Below are 19,548 nucleotides of genomic sequence, written 5' to 3'. Positions count from 1 at the left end.
AGAAACAAGCAAACCCTAGGCTAGGAAGTATCAGGAATCACAGGTCCAGCCTTCGTAACTGGAGAAGGCCATCTCACATCTGTAGTCATCCACCAAGGCACAGGGAGCAGCACTGTAGCATGGCCGCCTGACGCTCCGCCCACCCGCTCCACCAGCAAGGGGCGCAGATGCTGTCTTTCCTGGGGCTGCTCCCTTTCAGGAGTGCTGAAGCAGAGACATGTAGACAGCGAAGCCAGGAGTGGTACCCTGCAGCACCCTGGATGCTCTGTCATTTTCAAGGCCCCATGGAAGTATTAAGACAGAGGGTAGTACCTGCTCTCCTGTGGCAAACCTGGACTCTAGAATAGATGGGGACACCACGGGGACAGCTAGATTCCATGGCAAAACAAAATGCTTCATGACAAAATGCCCTGGCTCCTATAACAACTGAGAGACGGGGAAGGGGGTGTGTGAAGTCTTGAGTCCCCAGGGTGGCCTTTTCCTTCACTCCCAAGAGGTCCATTTTCTCTGAGATCTTCAAGTCAGCCATTCAAACAAAGCTGTATAAATAGGGTGCCTTCTACCCTGTACAAAGGGTATTATTCCTCCATGTGATGGGGTGGGGGTGCTGGGGACCGAGCCCAGGTTTTGTGCATGCTAGGCAAATGCTCTACCCCTGTGCCCTCTTTTTACTCTTTTTGAGATAGGGTCTAAGTTGCCAAGTGTCCTGGCTAGTTCTATGTCAACTTGACACAAGCTAAAGCCATCAGAGAGAAGGGAGCCTCAGTTGAGAAAAGGCTTCCAGAAGAGCAGGCTGTAGGCAAGCCTATGGGACATTTTCTTAATGGCATGATTGATGGGGGAGGGCTCAGTCCATTGTGTGTGCGGGGCACCCCTGGGCTGGTGGTCCTAGGTTCTATAAGAAAGCAGGCTGAGCAAACCATTTAGCACAAGCCAGTAAGCATGCACCCTCCATGACCTCTGCATAAACTCCTGCCTCCAGGTTCCTGCTCTTCTTGAGGTCCTGTCCCGACTTCCTTCAATGATGAACAGTGATGTGGAAGTGTAAGCTAAATTAACCCTTTCCTCTCCAAGTTGCTTTGGTCATGGTGTTTCATCACAGCAACAGAAGCCCTAACAAAGATACCAAGGCTAGCTTTAAACTTGCAATCCCCTGCCTTAAACTTCCTGAACATCTGGGATTACCAATATACAACACCATGCCAAGCTCTGATTCCTTTGAATAGTTTTCTAACTCCTTTGGTATGGCTTCTTGAATCGAACAAATAATCTGGAGGCCTCCATTCTGTGTCTATCTGCTTCAAAGTTAGACATAACTGAAAATTTCCATGGATGTAGTGGGTGCATGCTTGTAAGCCCAGGCAGAGCAAGAAGATCCATTCAGTGTTCACCCTCATCTGATTATCAAACTTGAGGCCAGCCTGAGCTACATGAGACCAAGGACTTGAAAAATGAGAGCAGGAGGGAGGGAGAAGAGGAGAGAGGGAAGGGGAAAGGAGAGGAGAGGAAGGGAGGAGAGAAGAGGAGAGGCGAGGCAAGGGGGGGGATCTCAAGTGTCTAGTTCTAAAGTGCCTGGGGCTGTGCTGTGTGTGATCTGGCTCAAGCTTTGGGAGCTGAGGGTCTGCCTCTAGCACGGCACATATACCCCATGGCTAAGGGTGAGAAAGACCAATCCCTGCTAAGGGCAGAACACTGCACCTTGGGCGGTGGGCCTCATCAGAACTGCAGATGAGAGAGACAGCATCTGAACACAGGCATCCTTAGACGCCTCCCGTTCAGTAAGGGCTACCAAGAGCCTTGCCCCTCCAGTCAGGAGATTCAAAAGTTGAAGGCCCTGGAGAGCTAATTTCACTGGCAACCTCACCTAGGAGGGAGGATACACAGGACTTTGGGGACAACCCCTGTGTGTTCCCGTTCACTCAAATGTTTCCCCAGAGCCTACTGTCCTAGCATACCCCTTTCCATCAGCCACAGTCCACAACCTGTTTCTCCTTTACCACCTCTGCTCCAGCCAGCCAGGAGCTCTTGCCACCCACATTTCAAGCTAGTAAGCCTACCCACAGTCTCAGTCTCAGGGGCGTGCTGGTTTGCCCTTACACGCTGCTTGATAACTTTCTTCTGAATTGAGTAGAATTTTAAAAAATGGGGGAAGGACTGAGCTCCAGGAAGCAGTACCTTCTAGATCTAGAAGTCAGCTTCAAATCCTAGCTCGGGTACTACCTATTTTTTTTTTGTCTCCATTTCTTTAATTGTAAATACCAAGAAATGACGATGCATATGGCATAGAAACAATGCCTCTCAGACACTAAACAATTAGTAAACATTATGATTAGGTATAGCATTCTTGAACTTTCCTTTTCCTTTTGCCTGGAAGGATCAGGTACCAGGTTCGTAGGAAGTAGCTCCCCGGTGTGGGGAATCTTGCAATTCTAGGCCTCGTGGTACCTTGGGGACTCTGTAGAGAGAAGGCAGGGCCTCCTGTCTGGATGGCTGCCAGCTCTCCCCAAAGGAAAGGACCTATTTAGTGGGTCACCAAGGGCAAAGAAAGCCTGTGTCTTCAGAGTCTGAAGGGTAACCAGTACTTAAAGTGCTTGTCTGGGAAAAGAGCCAGGCATCTGAACCCTGCAGCCTCTGCCTGGGGGTCTGTTTGGGGGAAGTTGTAAACTGGTCCCGCTCTTGTATGCATACATAGACACACATGTAAATGCACCTTCAGTTGTGTGTGCTTGTGCTGGAAACCAGAGCATGTGCTGGTACGGACGTGCACTATCCATGGGAGCACATACTACTCACTGCCAGTTCCCTCCAAGTTTGTATTATGATACTCTGACCTCACCCAAGTCCTAGGCATTGTGCTGTGTGTCACATAGCCATTATGTCCATATTTCCAATGTGCTGTGCATTTTGTTGTCTCACTAGTCATCCTGAGGTCATAGTTTATAATGGTGGCTCAGTATGGAAACATCTGGAACTCTTGACTCAAGCCTCTTACATCAAACATATAACCAACAACAGGGCCCCAACGGATAGCCCTCAGACAACTGTGAGGATCCACAGGGACAGGCAGTGGAGCAGCTGATCATAGTTAGAAAAGTGCTAGTTCTTGGTGCCCATATCCCAAGTCACAGGAGTGGCAGCACCACGAGATATTCTGGATGAGACCGCCACCCGGAAATTAGAAGGCTCTGCAGAGAAACCACCCATTCCGATGGCCCTAAAATGTATCATTGAGATGTCTAAAATAGATTTCAAGGTGACCCGGGCCAAGCCATGGCCCCAGCCGAACTCTGGTTGCCTTGCTGAGGTTTGGCTAGAGTGGAACTGAGAACTGTATATGAACACGAGACGTAGTGGTACTGACAGCAAGAGACGGAAGTCTGAGGAACATCTATGGCTCCTGCCTCCCCTACCCACCGTAGCACCAGGCGAGGCGGAGAAGTGTAGGCACTCAGCAGGTCCTAATAACTCTCCCCCAGTGGGAGCTTCCCATCTCTTCACTTTGCATCCCACACACCAGAGGTAAACATCTGGGATGGGCCAAACTTTATCCTGCCTCCACCTCTGGCAAGAAAACTAGAGTTTCTGGGACATCTTCCCAGACAGTACACTGGCGTTTGGTGGTCAGAAGGGAGCAGAGGCTTGACCTCATTGAACAAGGTGGGATTGAGCCATAGAGGTTCAGGTGTTCTGCCTCCCCGGCTATAGAATCAGCAGAGTGGAAAAGGTATCTGCCCTGATGGCAGGAATTCTATCGGCTCCTGTTGGAGGTCACCTCCCCATTCAGGGCAGTCAGTTGGGTTTGGTGCCCTGGCCCTGTCTGTGCAAGAGAGGCAAGGCTGCAGGCTCCCTGGACATCAAATGTATCTGGGTAATCCAACGGGGTATGGAGGGAGGTCAGCCAGAGCAAATGAGAAGCGGGTGGCGCCCATTTCCCCGCTGCTGGCTGGTTAGCTCAGGGAGTCTGCAAAGGGAAAGAAAGGTTTTTCCAAGAGCAGCTTCCCTAGGACCAAAGGACTGTAGCCAGGGGTGGTGGGTCCTGCGGGTCCTCAGCAGGGAGTCACTTTAAGATGCGACCATTAGGAGGCGGCAGGAGGGAGACCCAGGTGGAAGATGAGCTCTAGCCGACCCGGGAAGCAGGTGAATATAGGTCAGACTCCTTCCCCAGAAGTTTCATTTAAAAGAAAGGGAAAAGACACAGGCAAGAAAGAGAAAAAGGCAGGGCAAAGGGAGAAAGAAGAGAGGCAGCTCAAAGAGGCGCCCTAACCTCTGTGGAAGGCAGGTTACCTTCATCTGGAGGGATCCAGTGAGCAAATGTGGACCATGATGGAAATTCTTAGAAGACAGGAATATTGGTTGAACAGAAAGATAGAAATAATAATAAAACTTATAATAGAAAAATTCTTCCAACAATGAATGCTTTCCGGGAACAGAAGGTAGTAAGCCCTCTGCTACCAGGAGCATGCAAACAGAACACCAACCTACCCCTGATGCCACAAAGGGATTAATTTCGGCCTTCAGTGGGTGGCTCATCTAGACAATTTCCACTCTTTGGTTCTATGGAATCCCAGGGAAGGTTAAGCACTATGCAGAGAGGAAGAGATTCCCACTCTCGCCTGTCTGAGGAGACTCTGGAGTCGGGCACTGAACTGCAGCTGTGCACCCTGAGACTCACTCCGCTGTTTCATCCTTCAAGCTCCAGGAAGCCCCCTGCGTCATTGGCCCTAAGGTCAGAGGCTAGAGAACTGGAAATGAATATATGGAGAGAGAGCTGTGGGGAAGGGCAAGACTGAGATAGCGGGGGAGAAGTTCCTGGGTAGCTCAGGATAGAGGGCAGTCAGTGGCTGACTGTATCTTGGGCACAGGACAGACAGGGGTGAAACAAGGAGAAAGTATCAGAAAATCTCCACCAGGGCCCTAGGTGACTTAGTCCTGCTTCATTTAAGACTAGAAAGGCTTGTGGTCTGGGCTTGGAGTCCATCAGTAATGGGAATGAATATCATCCTGGATGTGATTTGAGGGAACCAGAGCAGCTCTGGGCACTTCTGCTCCCCTTGAACCTTCTCCCCAAGGTAGCGAGTCTACCCCTTAGACCTCCTCATCCATCTCTTCCCTGCTCTGAGACACAGAACCCAGGTTGTCTTCTGAGGAGACCAGCTTTGGTCTCAGCAATCAGGGCAAGGCAACAACCAGAGCAGGAACAGAACCTCTTGTCCATCCTCTGTGGAGACCCAAGCCTAGCCTTGCATGAAAACATCCTGAATGTGAGAAAGAGTCTTCTCAGGGGAAGGCAGGAGGCCCTGAATCCCAAGGTCCAATATCAGCTCCTCTTCCACATGAGCATGTTTACCAGCATGCTGCTACAAGTCCCAACCTGCAGTTCCGAAAGTCCCCTCCAGCCCAAATGCCCAAATTCAAGGAAAGGCAGAAGGAAGGGTTGTCCAGACTCTTTCCAGATCTCATAGAGCTCCTGGAATCACCAACCATGCCTCTGGGTGGAGCCTCTGGAACTGGGTGAACGCGCACTCTCTCTTTCTCTCTCTCTCTCTCTCTCTCTCTCTCTCTCTCTCTCTCTCTCACACACACACACACACACACACACACACAGCCTTCTCTGGGCAGTGGTTATCTAGGTTACCTAGAGTCACATCCCCACTCCCCATCAAGGTCCTGGAGAAAGAGGGGAGAAGTGTGCTTGGGAAAGCAGGTCATCCCACAGCACTCAAAGCAAGTCCGTGTAGCAATCCTTTCCCAGGCCCCATCCCCAAAGCCCCGGTGCCTTAGAAATGGATAGCTTCCTGTCTTTCTTCCTCAATTCTATTTGGTCTGTGCTTCTGAGGGTAGAGAACTGTTGTCATGGAAACCCTTCCTTGGATGCCAGACACCTTCTGTGAAGAAATGGGACTAGGAACTCCATGAGCCTGGGTTCTTTCACACCCTGACCTTGGGCCATCTTAATTGTTTAACTTTGTCTATTCTTTCCTGGAGGTCTGAACGGTGGGGGAAGCTGAATGTATGGGGGGGGGTCAACGGACTGACTTTGCTTTAATCTTTAGTATTATTTAGGATATAACTATAATTTTAACTTCTCTTTGTTAATATAAGCACTCTTTAATCCACCCACGTTGCTTACGAGGTCTACTCACTGCCCCCACCCTTATAGGATGAGCCATGGGAGGGGTCTCTTCCACTCATACATGGGGAAACTGAGTCCCAGAGGAGGAACTAGAACTTAGGACTCTTGGACAAGGACTTGGGATACTGCTTCTGCTTTGCCCCAGAGCTGGCCTGGTGGCCTTCCTCCAGAGTCAAGACTATCTCATAGGGACTGACAAGCTAGGGTACTGGAATTGGCTGATTTCCCCTGGGGCTCACCCTTGGCCTTCTACGTTTCAGGGGGAAGCCTAGTTACTTGGCAGCTTTCAGGTTAGGGAAGGGACAGGGAGCCTGTTTGGATCATCTGGGCCCCAGCTGAGTTTGGGGAAAGGAGCGATCAGGTTTCAGTTCATCCCCTTTATTCCAGAAAGGCTCTTATTTGGGGCTGCCAAACCTCCCTGCCACTTGCTTGGGAAGCTGGGACTGAGATGGCACCGGGGAATGTGCATAACCTGATACTGGGCCTCATGGGCAAGAGCAAAAACTCCATGACTTTAGCCCTGGGGAGATATCACAGGAGGATTCTCTCCAGACGCCACTCTGCTCTACACCAAGGGCCTGTCCTCACAGCAGGCACACTTGTACAGGCTCTGGGGTGCCAGTCAGCTCTACCGTCCCCCTTACTCCTAGTCAGTGTGCCTTCTACCTCATCTTCACATGGGGAAAAGGCTTGGCCTAGACACCAAATGCCCGCCTATCATCTGATGCCGGAGAGTGTACCCTGGGGCTTGACACCACCCTCGCTTGAGCGGCTCAGCTAGAGGCAGTACAGCGACCTCTGCCGACTTCCCACCTCTCTCCCCCAGCTGAGAGTGAAGTGCCTTAGTCCTCAGTGAGGCCTACTCTTAAAACCGCTCACTTGGCCCAGTACACACCACCTTCGTCAGGCCCGTCCACACCTGTGGGCTCGTCCTCCCCTTAGGTCTCCCATGGAAGAGCTGTACCTGAGGGTTCAGGGGGAAATGCATTCTTCAGCTCAGGGAACAAGTCCTTGATTTTGGCCTAGCATCTGTCCAGCAAGAAAGGGAGGAGTTCTCTTGTCACCCCCTAATTGTTGAGGTGTCTCGTGGAAGCATGCTTGGGGCGATGATAGCCGAGCAGGAATAAGGGACCACAGCTTAGCTTCTCTTCCCCTCCTGCCCCTAGCCAGCTCTAGGACCATCTAGCAGAGTGTCTGTGGTGACCCCTTTTGAGAAGCAACTAAGAGGCCTTTGATGGGCAGTGTAGGGAATACCCTGACTATGGAGGGATTGATTAGCTATCCCACCCAAACGGAGCAAGTTCTGACCTTGAAAATGGGGCTGTGCCCCCCACCTGTCCCCACACGCCTCTTCCCCTGGCCCCTTTCTCCCTCAGACCTCTCACTGTTTCAGGCTATGTTCATTCCAAGACCTCATAGCCTCACGCCTCCGTCACAATTCTGTGACCACCTTCAGAGAGGCCTCCCTTCCCAGTCGCTCTCGAAAGCACAGGCCTCCTAGTGCCAAGCACTTGGTTTTCCTTATTGTCTATCTACACTCCTTGAGGGCAGGGCCTCTGGGAGACCCAACAACAGGCAAGAGGGTGGCACTTCTGCCCATCACCTCTGCATACTCCACTCCATCCCCCCAACCTTTCACTATCAAATCGGATTTGGGGGAGGGTGGCAGCTTTCTAAATGGATAAGGCTGTCTTCCTCCCTTTGCCCTTGTCCAGTTTCCTGACTGCCTCAGCAAAAGCCATCTGTGTCAGAGGCGGCATCCTTGTTCACCAGACCCTCACCACACCACAGGCGGGGATGTCTCAGAAAGACTGCAGCAGTCTGAACAGGTTTCCTTCAGCATTCTCCAGGGGCCTTGGGCCAGCATCTGCTTCTCTTCTCCCTCAGTCCATCGGGTCCCTTGGACCGCTATCCTCCTCTTGGCCCCGCCCCATCACACGCTCACGACACGCCCCTTCCCAGCCCCCAGCAAAGCTAGTACTGGCCAGCAAGGTACCCAGGAAGATGGGGTCCCTGGGTTCTGGCGCCTGAGGACCCACAAACCATTCCCTGCAACAAGTCTGTGCACTCAAGGTGGCTCGCAGCCGACCTCCGGCAGTCCCTGTATTGCCGGTGCAAGCTTCCGAGGCACTGTAGCCTCGTCAGGCACATCCTCCGTGTATCCCTGTTTGAGGACAGGGGCTCTACAGAAAGAAAGCACGGTTCCCGGGCTGGCTCCGGGTTTTTTACTCGGACTGTTCAGGCTTGGAGAACAATGGAGCAGCTCTCCAGCTTCCTCCACCGAGGAAGCTTTGTTCCTCCCTTCCCGCCAGCTTGGCTTTCATTAGCCAAAGGGCAAAGGCTTCTCGGGAGTCTCCGCGCAAAAGCCCAGACCTTCCCCTAAAACACTTAGGGGGATGGGAGTGGTGGTTGCTTGGGGCTGAGGAAAAGGACGCATCCAGATGCGCGCAGCTGGCTACCAGCCCGCCTCCCTGGCCCCAGACACTTCTTGTTGCCAGGTCCCCCACACCCGGGAAATCCGATTCACGCTCCCACCCGGGATTCATAGAGGAAGTGGAGGCTCAGCTCTGCTCCAAGGACCAACTGGACCTCACATCTGCTCTCCGTACATATGTGCTCTAGATCTGGGCCCTTACCAATGCTCTCCTAGCAATTCTGGATGCTGTATTATCCAGCGCGGACCACTTCTCAGCCAGTGTCTCTACCAACCTCCCTGTGCTTTGCCATATTAGGACTCTGGACTTGAAAATTCAGGGGAGCTAATGGTTTCTGAGAACCTAAGTCCTCCTGCCCCCATTGTCCACCCTCACCTCCGACAGGCCACAGCAGAGCCCAGGCTCCTATCAGCGACATCTTTAAGACAAGCATTAGTCAGACACAGCTGGAGGTAGGCCAGCTCTGCACATCTGGGCAGGAATGCCCCTCCGAACCTGGTCAGTGGTCAGTGTAAGGGGAAAAGGGAGGAAGCTTCGCTTTCCCCACCTCTCCTAGCAGCGAGCGGGCCAGGAGAAAACCAGGGGCGGGGTGGGGCGGGGCAGCCAGACTTACCCAGCATCTGGCTGAAGAGCAGCTGCTCTAGGTCGCCCAGCACGGTCACCACGAGCTCGGGGTCCACCTTGAGGAAGGCCCGCTCCTCCTGGCCCTTGGCTGAGGGCACGGTCCCTGAGCTCTTTTGCGCCTTAGCTTTGCTGGAAAGCAGCTCATCATCCGATTTGCCATCGTCGCTCACGGCCGCCTCAGGCGCCTTGCTGAGAGGTTTGACCTCCGCATAGGGTCCGCGAGGAATCCGGCTGGGTTTGCCTAGGCTGGGCGCTAGTGGAGCCAGTGGGGTCTTGGCGCCGCCCGCAGGGCCTCCTTTGGGTTGGAAGAGCGAATGCTCTGATTTGGACAGTGTCTTGGACATTAGAGGAGCCTCTCGGCCCTTGGGCCCCAATTTGCCCAAACCCTTGGGTGCCTTGGCCATATCATCGCTCCACTCAGGTTCATACAGCTGCAGCTTTTTCTCGGAGTCCGTGAGAAACGAGAGGTTGGTGAGCGACTTCTGTTTGCGCAGGTTGGAGGTCGGCGGCCCACCGGGGACACGGCTGTCCACGCTGCCGGACTTGAAGACCTTCAGCTCAGCTGCGCTGGCCTTGGCCATACTGCCACTGCCGCCCGCCACCGCCTTGGCGCGCTTGGGCAGCATGCCTCTGCCGTCCGCCGCGGCCGCCTTTCTGCTGGCTCCCCGAGGCTCGTCCGCGCCCTCGTCGCCGCCGCTGCCGCCGCTCAGCTCCACCTCGGGCTGCACGCTCTTGACGCTGCTGCCCAGCATTCTGCCTGCCAGGAGCGCATGGACGATCCGCGCGTCTGCAGGCACGGGGCGGGGGAAGGAGGCGGGAGTGAGAGGAGGGGGCGGAGGGGGGGGGTCAGACGGAAGAAACCGCGGAGGAAGGGGAGAGGAAGGGGAGAGGAAGGGGAGGGAGCAAGGAGGCGAGCGGAGGGCGAAGGGGAAAGAAATGCAGGAAAGGATAGGGAAAGAAGCCCGGGAAGAGGAAAAGGCGAGGAAATAGCGGGCGATGGGGGCGGGATCGAAGGAAAAGGGGCGGGGCAGGGGGAATATAAATTAAAAAATGTAAATCAGTCAAAGGAAGGATGGAAGCCCGGAGGCTCCATCGAAGCGGGGACGTGCTGTGATGCTGGGATCTCGTCTAGGTCCCCGGGTGGCCCGATTTGTGCGAGGGCCGCACACTCCGGGGCAGCGCCCTCACTACACTCCTCCTTCCAGCTCGTGGAGAGACTGCAGGCTGCAGCTCCCGGCGAAGAAGGGGAGGGGGAAGGCGGGGAGCAAACAGGAGGAGGGGTGGAGTGTGTGCTAGGGGAGGGAGGTAGGGGAGAGAGTGTGTCTATTTCTGGCTCGGGAGGGGGAGGTGTCTGTGAGCTGAGCCCTGGGGGCACAGAAAGGATCCCACCAGTTTTTCTTCTTGCTTTCTGCAGAGAGATAAGGTATATGGTTCCCTACTGCATCTGGGAAAATGTATCTGTGGAGGAGATTAGAGGTACAGGTGAAGGTACTGAGAAAGGGTAACTGTGGACATAGGAGAAAGTTGCCCTGTAGGGTCTGGGGTAGAAACCAGTAGATCCTGTGGTTCCCACACACCATCTTTAGTTTCCCCCAAGGAAACTCTCTTGCTACCTTCTTCAGTCCTGTAGGGTACAGTTTGCGCTGAGGTAAGCCCAGAAGGTAAGAGACACAGTACAAGACAGGGTGGTTCAAACAGATTCCAGGGTTGACAGAGAAGAGGGGCTGGGATGTAAAACAAAGGGGCAAACCCTTAGAGCAAGAATCTGGGTTCCCATTCCATTTGATCACATGACCTTGTCAAAGTCATTGAAGCTCTCTTGCTGTCTGTCGCTCCTACAGGGGTTTATAATACTAGCTTCATAGGTAACGGGGCTTTGGAAACCTAAGGACTCAGAAGAGACTTAGCATCTATCCTTTAGCAGAGACAGAACCAATGAAAAAGATCCTGGATATGTCCATCCCATCAGTGTAGCTCTCCAAGTGCCATACTCGTCCAGAGGAGGTGTTAATGATTAAAGGGCTCTGAGGCCTGAATGCTGGACACCAGGTGCTGACCAGAGCCCAGGATACTCTCCTCCATCCCAGGATAACTTTCTCCATCCCAGGGCTGGATTGAGAGTCTTTCTAGGACAGGGACTGGAGCAGAGAGACCATGTCTAGCACAGTGCTGAGAATGGAGGTTACTTGGCAGAGACGTGTTTGACAAGGGCAGTGGACTTTCAGCTGGCCTTAAAGATCCAAAGAAAGCTAGAAATCCTGGCCTCCAGGAAATACAAGGCAGACAACTCAGGACTTGGGGAAATAACTTTGTCCCTGTGAAAATAAAGTGTCACATGCGTTTATCTCAGGAAGGCAGGCATGGGTGTGCGTTCTAGTTACAGGGATGACAAGAGGCAATGCCTCCAAGGAGTGAGGGAAGAGAGCTGGGTGCAGAGATTGGCCAGGCAACCAGTGATCAGAGGCCCTAAGTCCAGATCTTAGGAAGCTCAGAGGTAGAGTCAAGACTGTGAGTTCATGTAGGAAACAAGCATTTTGAAGCTGGCCAAAGGACTGTTGAGTAGCATCCCTGTAGAACATGACCAGGCATAGAGGTGGCCACAGGACACACAAATCCTCAAGCTTCTACCTGGAATAAGCTCCTAGTTCAAGCAAAAGAGAGAGTATCTCTGATCCCACAGACTACTTGTAATAGTGTCACAAACAACTGGAACATGAGATCCTCCTGCCTCAGCCCTCTGAGTGCTTGGATCGTAGACATGCCAGTTTTTATTCTTATCCATTTGTCATTCTGTAATTTAATCAAGATTTCCCGGATTCAAACACATGGGAATGTTACTTTCTCTAGAAATTGCAATTTGGGAAAGGATACCTGTGGACTGATTTACCCAGTTCTCAGTTGTTGTTGATATTTTTCCACTGCATATAAATTCATCTCCGGCTTAGCTAACAAAATTGAGCAATACTATGTCCATCTACTGATGTCTACTGCTGCAGCCCAAATGTCTGGCTTACCCTGAGCCCTCATCTCTGGTGTAGTATCTGTAGTGCAGCCTTCAGCGTTTCATGAAACCCTAGTTCACATGTTGTTCTGTCCACCTGCGTTTCCTTTGCTCCGGATGCCTCCTGCCCCCGGGACCTGACCTTCCTTCCGCCATGGTTGTCTCATTCCCTCATTTGATATTTGGTGTGTTAGCTTAGTTCTTCCTCTTCTCTGTATCCTCTTTGTTCCTCTGTGTCTTCTCTCATGGGATAGCTTATTTCCCAAATCTCAAGTCCCTTTTCCTCCTTCAATAAACAGCCCCTGAAATTCTGCTTCTCTTTAGAAGAAGACAGCGCAGCTAAAGGAAAGATCGCTCCTTCGAATTTTGGCTAAAACCTGTTCTTATCAGAAGAGAGGCAGTGCCCCTTCCTACCCTCTAAGTCTGGATCCCGCTCCCTCCCACGCAGCACATCACCTGTCGGTTTCTGAGAAGTAAAATACTATCTATGCACGATGTCGTGAATTAACTCACTGCGAGTCCCCCTCCCATCTTTAAAGCGTCTTTTGCCATGGCCAGGTGGTGGTCCCTTTAAACATTAGCTTGGCATCTTGGAATACCCAAGGCTCCCTAGTACCACCTCTACCTCTCTCACTCTTTTTTATTCTTTTCACATCCCCTGAGTCCAACCATCCTCTTCTGTAGTGAGAATACTCTGCTGCCTTGGCAACAGCCATTCTGGCATCCGTCGATAAAGCGGAGACGTACAGAGCCTTACCTACAGTGATTCCTGAAAAGAGGGAGTTCTGCCATGTCATACCATCCCCAAGATCAACCCTGAGCCCCTCCTACTCAGCCATTTCCTCCTTTGCTACCCTGCAAAAATGCCGGGGCTCAAGTCGTTCACTGCTTAGAGACCAGTGATCATCCAGGGATGGCAAGATGAGGGAGAGAGTGGGCTGGGCAGACGGGGGGGGGGGGGGGGCTGCTGATGTCAGTAACCTTCTGTGAGGTCTGGCTCCTGTCAGTTCCTACTGGAGAGGTGGGGAAAGAGGCCGGTTTGGAATCATTTATATCTTCAGTTGCTCGAACTCCTAAAACAAGCAAACAATCCCATTTCTGACAGTTTCTGTACTGGAAATAGGTTGTGTAATTTGACCATATTTGTTGACTAATATCTTGAGGCGATTTGAGGAATGAAGCTGTAGGCACTGGGCCAGGGAAAGACATGCTGCGGGACTTTACGTTCTCATATCCCCCCATGACTGGAAATGATGTAACCCAGGGTGAGGGGGCGGTGGTCTGGGGCTCTGCCTGGTGGGGTAGTGTTAGCTGGAGGAAAGGCAGAAGAAGAGAGATGAAGGTAGAAATGAGAGCTAGACTGTTCCTGTCCTGATGACCTTGAAAGGTAACCTTGGGAGAAGAGACTGTGAGGGAGAGAGGAGTGGGCAGAGGAGTCCACACTTTGATCCCCACATAGCACAGGACAGAGTTTGGGGGGCATCACTCTTGTTTCTGTTTCCACAGTCAGGATCCGGGAAACTAGGACTAGAGACACAACCATGTGACTGCAAGGCTAGCCTACCCATCCTGGGCTAGTGCTGGGGCTGCCATCAACCCCAATGAGCAGGGACAAGCTAAAGGCTTTCAAGGCTCATCCTCCTCTGATGAGCCTTCTTGCCACTTCCCCGAAGAGATTCTGACACCCCCATCTCTCTCTGTAGAATGTCCACTATCTGTTGCCCCCCCCCACTTTATTCTACCAGGTCATTTCCCTATGTCACTCCACCCTCAGTGGGGACTTCAGGATGTGGGCAAGGATGTGGGCTAGGTGCTGTGGAAATAGCTGATGTTTAAACACCAAGTCTCTAGAAAGCCCCCTCCCCCATTGCTCATAATGGGTCAGGTCAGCTGGGATAGACGCTGGGGGATTTAGCAAAACACAAAATAAAACACGCATGTCCTTGTGGAGTTTATATTCAAACGGGAAAGACAGCAAATTAGCTAGAGATGCCAGCTACTTGAAAGCACTAAGGAGGGGCCAGCAAGATAGCTCAGTGGCTAAGCAAACTTGCCACTAAGCTTGACAACCTTGGTTCCATTCCCAGAACCCACATGGCAGAGCTGACTCCTGAAAGTTGTCCTCTGAGCTCCCACAGACAAAATAAACATTTAAAAAAACATGGAGGAAAAAAATGGAAACAAAAATTCCTGGTGTATTTGAAAGACAGCGAGGAAGATAAAAGGTTGAAGAGAAGCCGGGAGGGAAGCTGCAGGAAGTGGATGAGAGATGTAAGGGTAGGCATGGCACGGAGGGCCTTGTGGGCCTCAAGTAAGGGACTGGTTACTTGGAATAACACTGGCAGGCCAGGAAGACCTGCCTTCCCCTGGGGAAAGGTCCCTTTGAGTCTTATGTGGAGGCGCATTTTTGGGGTCATTGGCTAAAGTGGTGAATCCAGTGGAAAGATGATGGCGGTGAGGGGATGGCCATGAGAAATGGTCAGCCATGGTATACACTGGAGCCCTTAGAACTTGCTCTTTGGCTAAATGTGGGTATGTGGGAGAGAAAGGGATCAAGGCTATTTCCCCCAAGGTTTTTGGCCCGTACAACTCTTGCATGGGAGTTTCTCTATTTTTCTTTGTTTTGGTTTTGGTTTGTTTGGTTTTTGTTTTTCAAGACACAGGCTTTCTCTGCGTAGCCGTGGCTGTCCTGGAACTCGCTCTGTAGACCAGGCTGGCTTCGAACTCAGAGATCTGCCTGTTTGTTGTGTACCACCACAGACTTTCTTTTGTTGTTGTTGTTAAAATAAGTTCTCACCAGGCTAGCGCTGAACTTAATCTCCTCATGCTTTAATATTTTCTGAATGCTGAGATTGCACGTGTGTCATCAAACCCAGCTCCCCTCAACCTCTTGTGAAGGAGAATGCTGCTCCTTTAAGGATGGCACCCCGACTCTCCCCACCATTCAGCCTCTATCATGATTTCCTAACATCTCGGCCATCATTCATTTATTCGTGTTTCTCAAGAATCCATTTTTTTTTGGTTGAACTTGTCCTCAAAGGCCATCAGAGCCCTCTGCGCATAGTGGGCTCTCAGGAATATTTGGTGAATGACGACTGATTAAGTGAATGAATGCGTGACTCAGAACAGATGTGTGGGGCCTGTAAACAGGGGTGACCTCTCAGTACCCTGTGGTGAGAGACAGCACAGCTGGAGTGGGGATGGAAGCCAGGCCTCTGGGAGAGCAGCCCTGCAACATCTTTTCTCACTTCTCTGTAGCCCCAGGACAGGAGGAGGCCACTGACCCTGTCCTTGTCCCGTTCACAGGAAACTCCGTATCTTCAGGGAATGACCTTGGGACATCTAGCTACGAGACTACTTCATGCCCCCAAACTTCTGTTGTATTCAGAGGTACGGGGGAGCTTTGCCGCATTTTGGAGCAGAAGGGGCAAGCATGTCCAAGGTGTTCTCACAGCCCAGTCTGTCTGGCACAGTATTAGCACGAAACTAGGACCAGAGTCTACCATGTACTCCTGTGTGCACAGGAAAAGTTAATAATGGACACAGTGATGTCGCACAACGCCCCGGCTTGCTTGTACCTACAGGAAGTCCTCTTAGATTGGTTTACTCCCTGCCGACTAAGGAAAATGAGGCTCGGCAAGCTGAAAGCTGGTAACAGAACCAGGGTTCTAGACCTTAGTCAACCCCCACCCTACCCCTGCCCCAGTCCCAAGAGGACAGAAATGTGGATCAACCCTAAGCCGTGCACACTTTCCTTAGAACTCCCAGCGGCATGGCCTTCTCCTCCCCTGACAGGATAGGGCAGTGCATGGAGGGCCGAGGAGGCTTGGAGAAGAAAACCAAGTCATTTCTCATCACACAAAGTCACAGGACATAAAGACAACTAGACATCTCCTTAAGTCTGGGGAGGCATTGACCGTCTTCCAGAGGTCTGGAGAACCTGAGGTAACAGAGGCTGAGGCCTGTTCAAAAGAGCCTGCTCTAGATCTGGTGTGGAAGGGCAGAGGACAGGCCCCTCCTCCAGCCACAGGCTCCTTAGGGACCCCAGGGCTACAATGGCTGGGTCTTAGCAGAATCTGGCTCAGGGCTGGGCTGCTGTTGCTTGTTCTTGTCAGGTGTTCTGGGCCTCATGCCTGAGCGTGGGGCCTTTCTTCCTGGTGGTTGGTTCTTGGAGGGCTGTCCAGGAAGTAGAGGTGTGGGCTCAGGATCTGCAGGCACGGAGGTCCTCCTTCCCTCATAGCTATAGCTCTGTGATCCCCAAGAGCTCTCTAACGTGGTGGTCTGGGTGGCCTTTCAGGAAGAACCACCCCAATCTCTGGGGCCTAGCTGCTATACAGGCCTGTGCTGACCAACATTCAAGCTCTAAAGAGCTCTGGCCTAGTCTCCTGGCAACCGTGCCGCCTACTGCTCCCCTACTATCCAGATCTGACTCCACCCCTGTACCTTTGCTTTGCCTGGCCTTTCTCTGTATGTATTCAGGTCCAGTGCATCACACAAGGCCCCCTTGCTCAGCTCTCCTTCACTGCCTCACACAACTTTGAGCCTTTCCTGACTTCTGATTGTAGTTGAGGGCTATGTAGTCATATTCTGCTTACTTGCATCACAGGGCCAGATCCTCTTCCACCAACAATGAATTGAAAGCCTCCTACATAAGGCAGATGGTGATGACACACTGAGGCTTGCTGAACCGAGGGCAGCAGATCCTACAGGAACCAGGTACCAGGGGCCCTCTTACATATATTATATAGTACCTTATTTCATAAACCCTATGAGTCATCATAAAACTTCATTTTATGGAGTAAGAAACTTTCCCAAGACCATATTGTGGGTACCCAAGATAATTAGAGCTCGAATACCATTCTGTTGTGGGGGTACCATCCCATGGACAGAGAAAGTGGCATACAGTACAGCCAGTCTCTTGTCTCAGCTTCATCAACTCTGTCCTCCTCAATCCCAGTGACCCTAACAGACCCACACGCTTGAGATTAGGGTTTACCCTAATCTCTCATCTTGGGGGCCCTGGGTTCTCTTTGGACTTGCTACATGGCGTTAGATTCCTGTTTCCTCTGTACCTCCACGGGTCCTGTAAATTACACAGGGCGAGAGGGATAGGGTATGGAATCTCCACTTTCTCTGCTCTGAGGAACCCCGGAGGGAAAAGTAGGGAGAAATACCTAATCTAGGGCACGCTGTCTGAAACTGTACTCATTTGAAACCACATCCCCTTGCTTCTCTGGTCAACTAGAAGTCCAGGTGTTTCCACATGTTTGTGTCCTATACATCACTGTGGCAACTGTCCCTTCCCTCCCCCTCAGCTACCATGGTCCTTGCACACTGAGCCTCAGATGAGCTCCGTACCACCTAGATTACATGGTCCACAGACCAAGACCAGCCTAGATTGGTTGTCATGGCAACTATGGGCATGAGATAGGAAACTCCAGGCAAGCAAAGGGACTGGAGAGAGAGAGAGAGAGAGAGAGAGAGAGAGAGAGAGAGAGAGAGAGAGAGAGAGAATATATTCAGATATTCAGTAGAAACAGGCAAACTACTTGTGGGAGCATGTATCTTTTTTTTTTTAATGGTCTAACCCAGAATCAAAGCAGATACTCTATGCAGAGTCTCACAGCACTGAATCACAAGGTTGCATGGGACCTTGGAGATAGTCTTATGCAATATTTTCCCTCATGGACTAACTGACCTATTTGTAATAAACCCTATTGCCTCAGTGAGGGCCAAACAAACCCCCAAAACAGAGGGAAAACACAAGGCCACAGCTGAGGTTGTCTTGCCAACCCATTTGATGACATCCTACCACAAAAAATAACTTTGTGATCTGTATCCACAGACCAGATTTAGGAGGTCAGTAGAACAAGTCACTGAATATCAGCCACATATCCAGATGGTAGCCATTTGCCTCGGAGACATAATGTCCATTGGTTTCTTAAGGAGGTTCTGGAGCCTCAAACAGTTAAAGATAACTGTATGCATACAGAAACCATAACCCACCTTAACAGGATAGAGACACCTGGGCAAGCACTGCCCAGAGAGAAGCCACTCCCCCTCTGTGGCTGCTCTCCCTGGCCCACTGACACCTCTGTGCTTTATTAGAGTTTTTGCTAGGTTTCTCAATAAGACACAGCATTCAACAGAGGGCTGCCATGGATTCATATTTCGATTATTTTTAACCGGTATCACTGGCAATTACTTGGCACAGAAAAATAGCTCTGCAAATCCTAGCAATAGTTCCCGGAGCGGTGGGTGGGGCTTTGAGAGCCGAGAAGAGAACTTCACCTTCTCAGAGCCTGCTTTATCAGCAGGAGCTTGCCGCTTCAGCACTTCCTCCTGCCTCCTCCGCATGAACCCAACCTCTGCAGCAGGAAGGATGCAGTGAGCTCACCATGGATGTCCTGCTCCTGGCTGGACCGGTTTAGTATGGAGACGCAGGCTCCACATTCCCTGCTTCAGTCCCATGAGTTCTCAGACGTTCCCTTAGCTCTTTTACCCTGCAGAACACCCTCATTTCCTAGTTCTACCTCACTGGCAGTGGGATCCTTAAAAAAAGTACAGCTTGGTGGGGTGGCTCCTGTCTTTAATTCCAGCACTTGGGAGGCAAAGGCAGGCAGGTCTCTGTGAGTTCCAGGACAGCCTGGTCTATCTACACAGCAAGTTTCTGACTGCCAGTGCTACATATTGAGACCCTGTCTTGAAAACAAAACAAAAGAAGGTATAGCCAGGTATTTCTTGATTTTTTTTCCCCTGTCCCAGGGCTTTTCCCGCTCTGGGATGAGTGCCCTGGAACTCACTGGCCCTACCTGATGTCTGGGACTCCTGTCTGCTCAGGGCCACACAGAGGATGGAAGACAGAGCCTACCATCCTGGCTCTTGTGTTTGCTACTTTATGCGCGGAAGGTACCTGCCCTTGAGCTCCATCTGTATGAGTAGCCAGCCTAAAGGGGGCAGAGCCAGGGACTCTAATCCTCTTGCCAAAGGGGTCATGTGGGATGTGGGTTCTGTGAGGTACTGGGCTTTCCAGAAAGATCACAGTATAGAAATTATAGAAATACTAAGGAGCACTGGACTGAGCTCCCAATGTCCCAAGGAGGAGCAGAAGGAGGGAAAATATGAGCAAAGAAGTCAGGACTACGAGGGGTGCACCCACCCACGGAGACAGTGGGGCTGATCTATTGTGAGCTCACCAAGGCCAGCTGGACTACGACTGAAAAACCATGGGATAAAACCGGACTCTCTGAATATGGCGGACAATGAGGGCTGCTGAGAAGCCAAGGACAATGCCACTGGGTTTTGATCCTACTTCATGTTCTGGCTTTGTGGGAGCCTAGCCAGTTTGGATGTCC

General features: G+C 51.6%; 1 protein-coding gene and 1 long non-coding RNA gene across 3 annotated transcripts in view; one reads left to right on the top strand and one right to left on the bottom strand.

Moving 5' to 3' along the window:
- The window catches only part of Nav1 (neuron navigator 1), a 248,768-nt gene that overhangs the window by 141,270 nt on the left and 87,950 nt on the right, over nucleotides 1–19,548 (bottom strand). The window contains exon 4 of the mRNA XM_050147599.1: nucleotides 9,182–9,979. Within this exon, the coding sequence (XP_050003556.1) occupies nucleotides 9,182–9,979 (798 nt within the window). The remainder of the gene's footprint in view (nucleotides 1–9,181; nucleotides 9,980–19,548) is intronic.
- The window catches only part of LOC126505001 (uncharacterized), an 8,733-nt gene continuing 2,352 nt past the window's right edge, over nucleotides 13,168–19,548 (top strand). Inside the window, exons 1-3 of one of the 2 annotated variants that reach the window (XR_007592777.1) lie at nucleotides 13,168–15,583; nucleotides 16,800–16,909; nucleotides 18,959–19,102. This is a non-coding gene — a long non-coding RNA (uncharacterized lncRNA). The remainder of the gene's footprint in view (nucleotides 15,584–16,799; nucleotides 16,910–18,958; nucleotides 19,103–19,548) is intronic. The other variant, XR_007592778.1, reaches the window with a different exon arrangement.

This window comes from Alexandromys fortis, unplaced genomic scaffold (genome assembly GCF_014885135.2).
Source record: "Alexandromys fortis isolate MF-2015 unplaced genomic scaffold, M_Fortis_MF-2015_v1.1 scaffold_58, whole genome shotgun sequence".
NCBI classification, from domain to species: Eukaryota; Metazoa; Chordata; class Mammalia; order Rodentia; family Cricetidae; genus Alexandromys; species Alexandromys fortis.
Note: the sequence above shows the minus strand (reverse complement) of the source record. Positions and strands in the feature narration are given on the sequence as shown.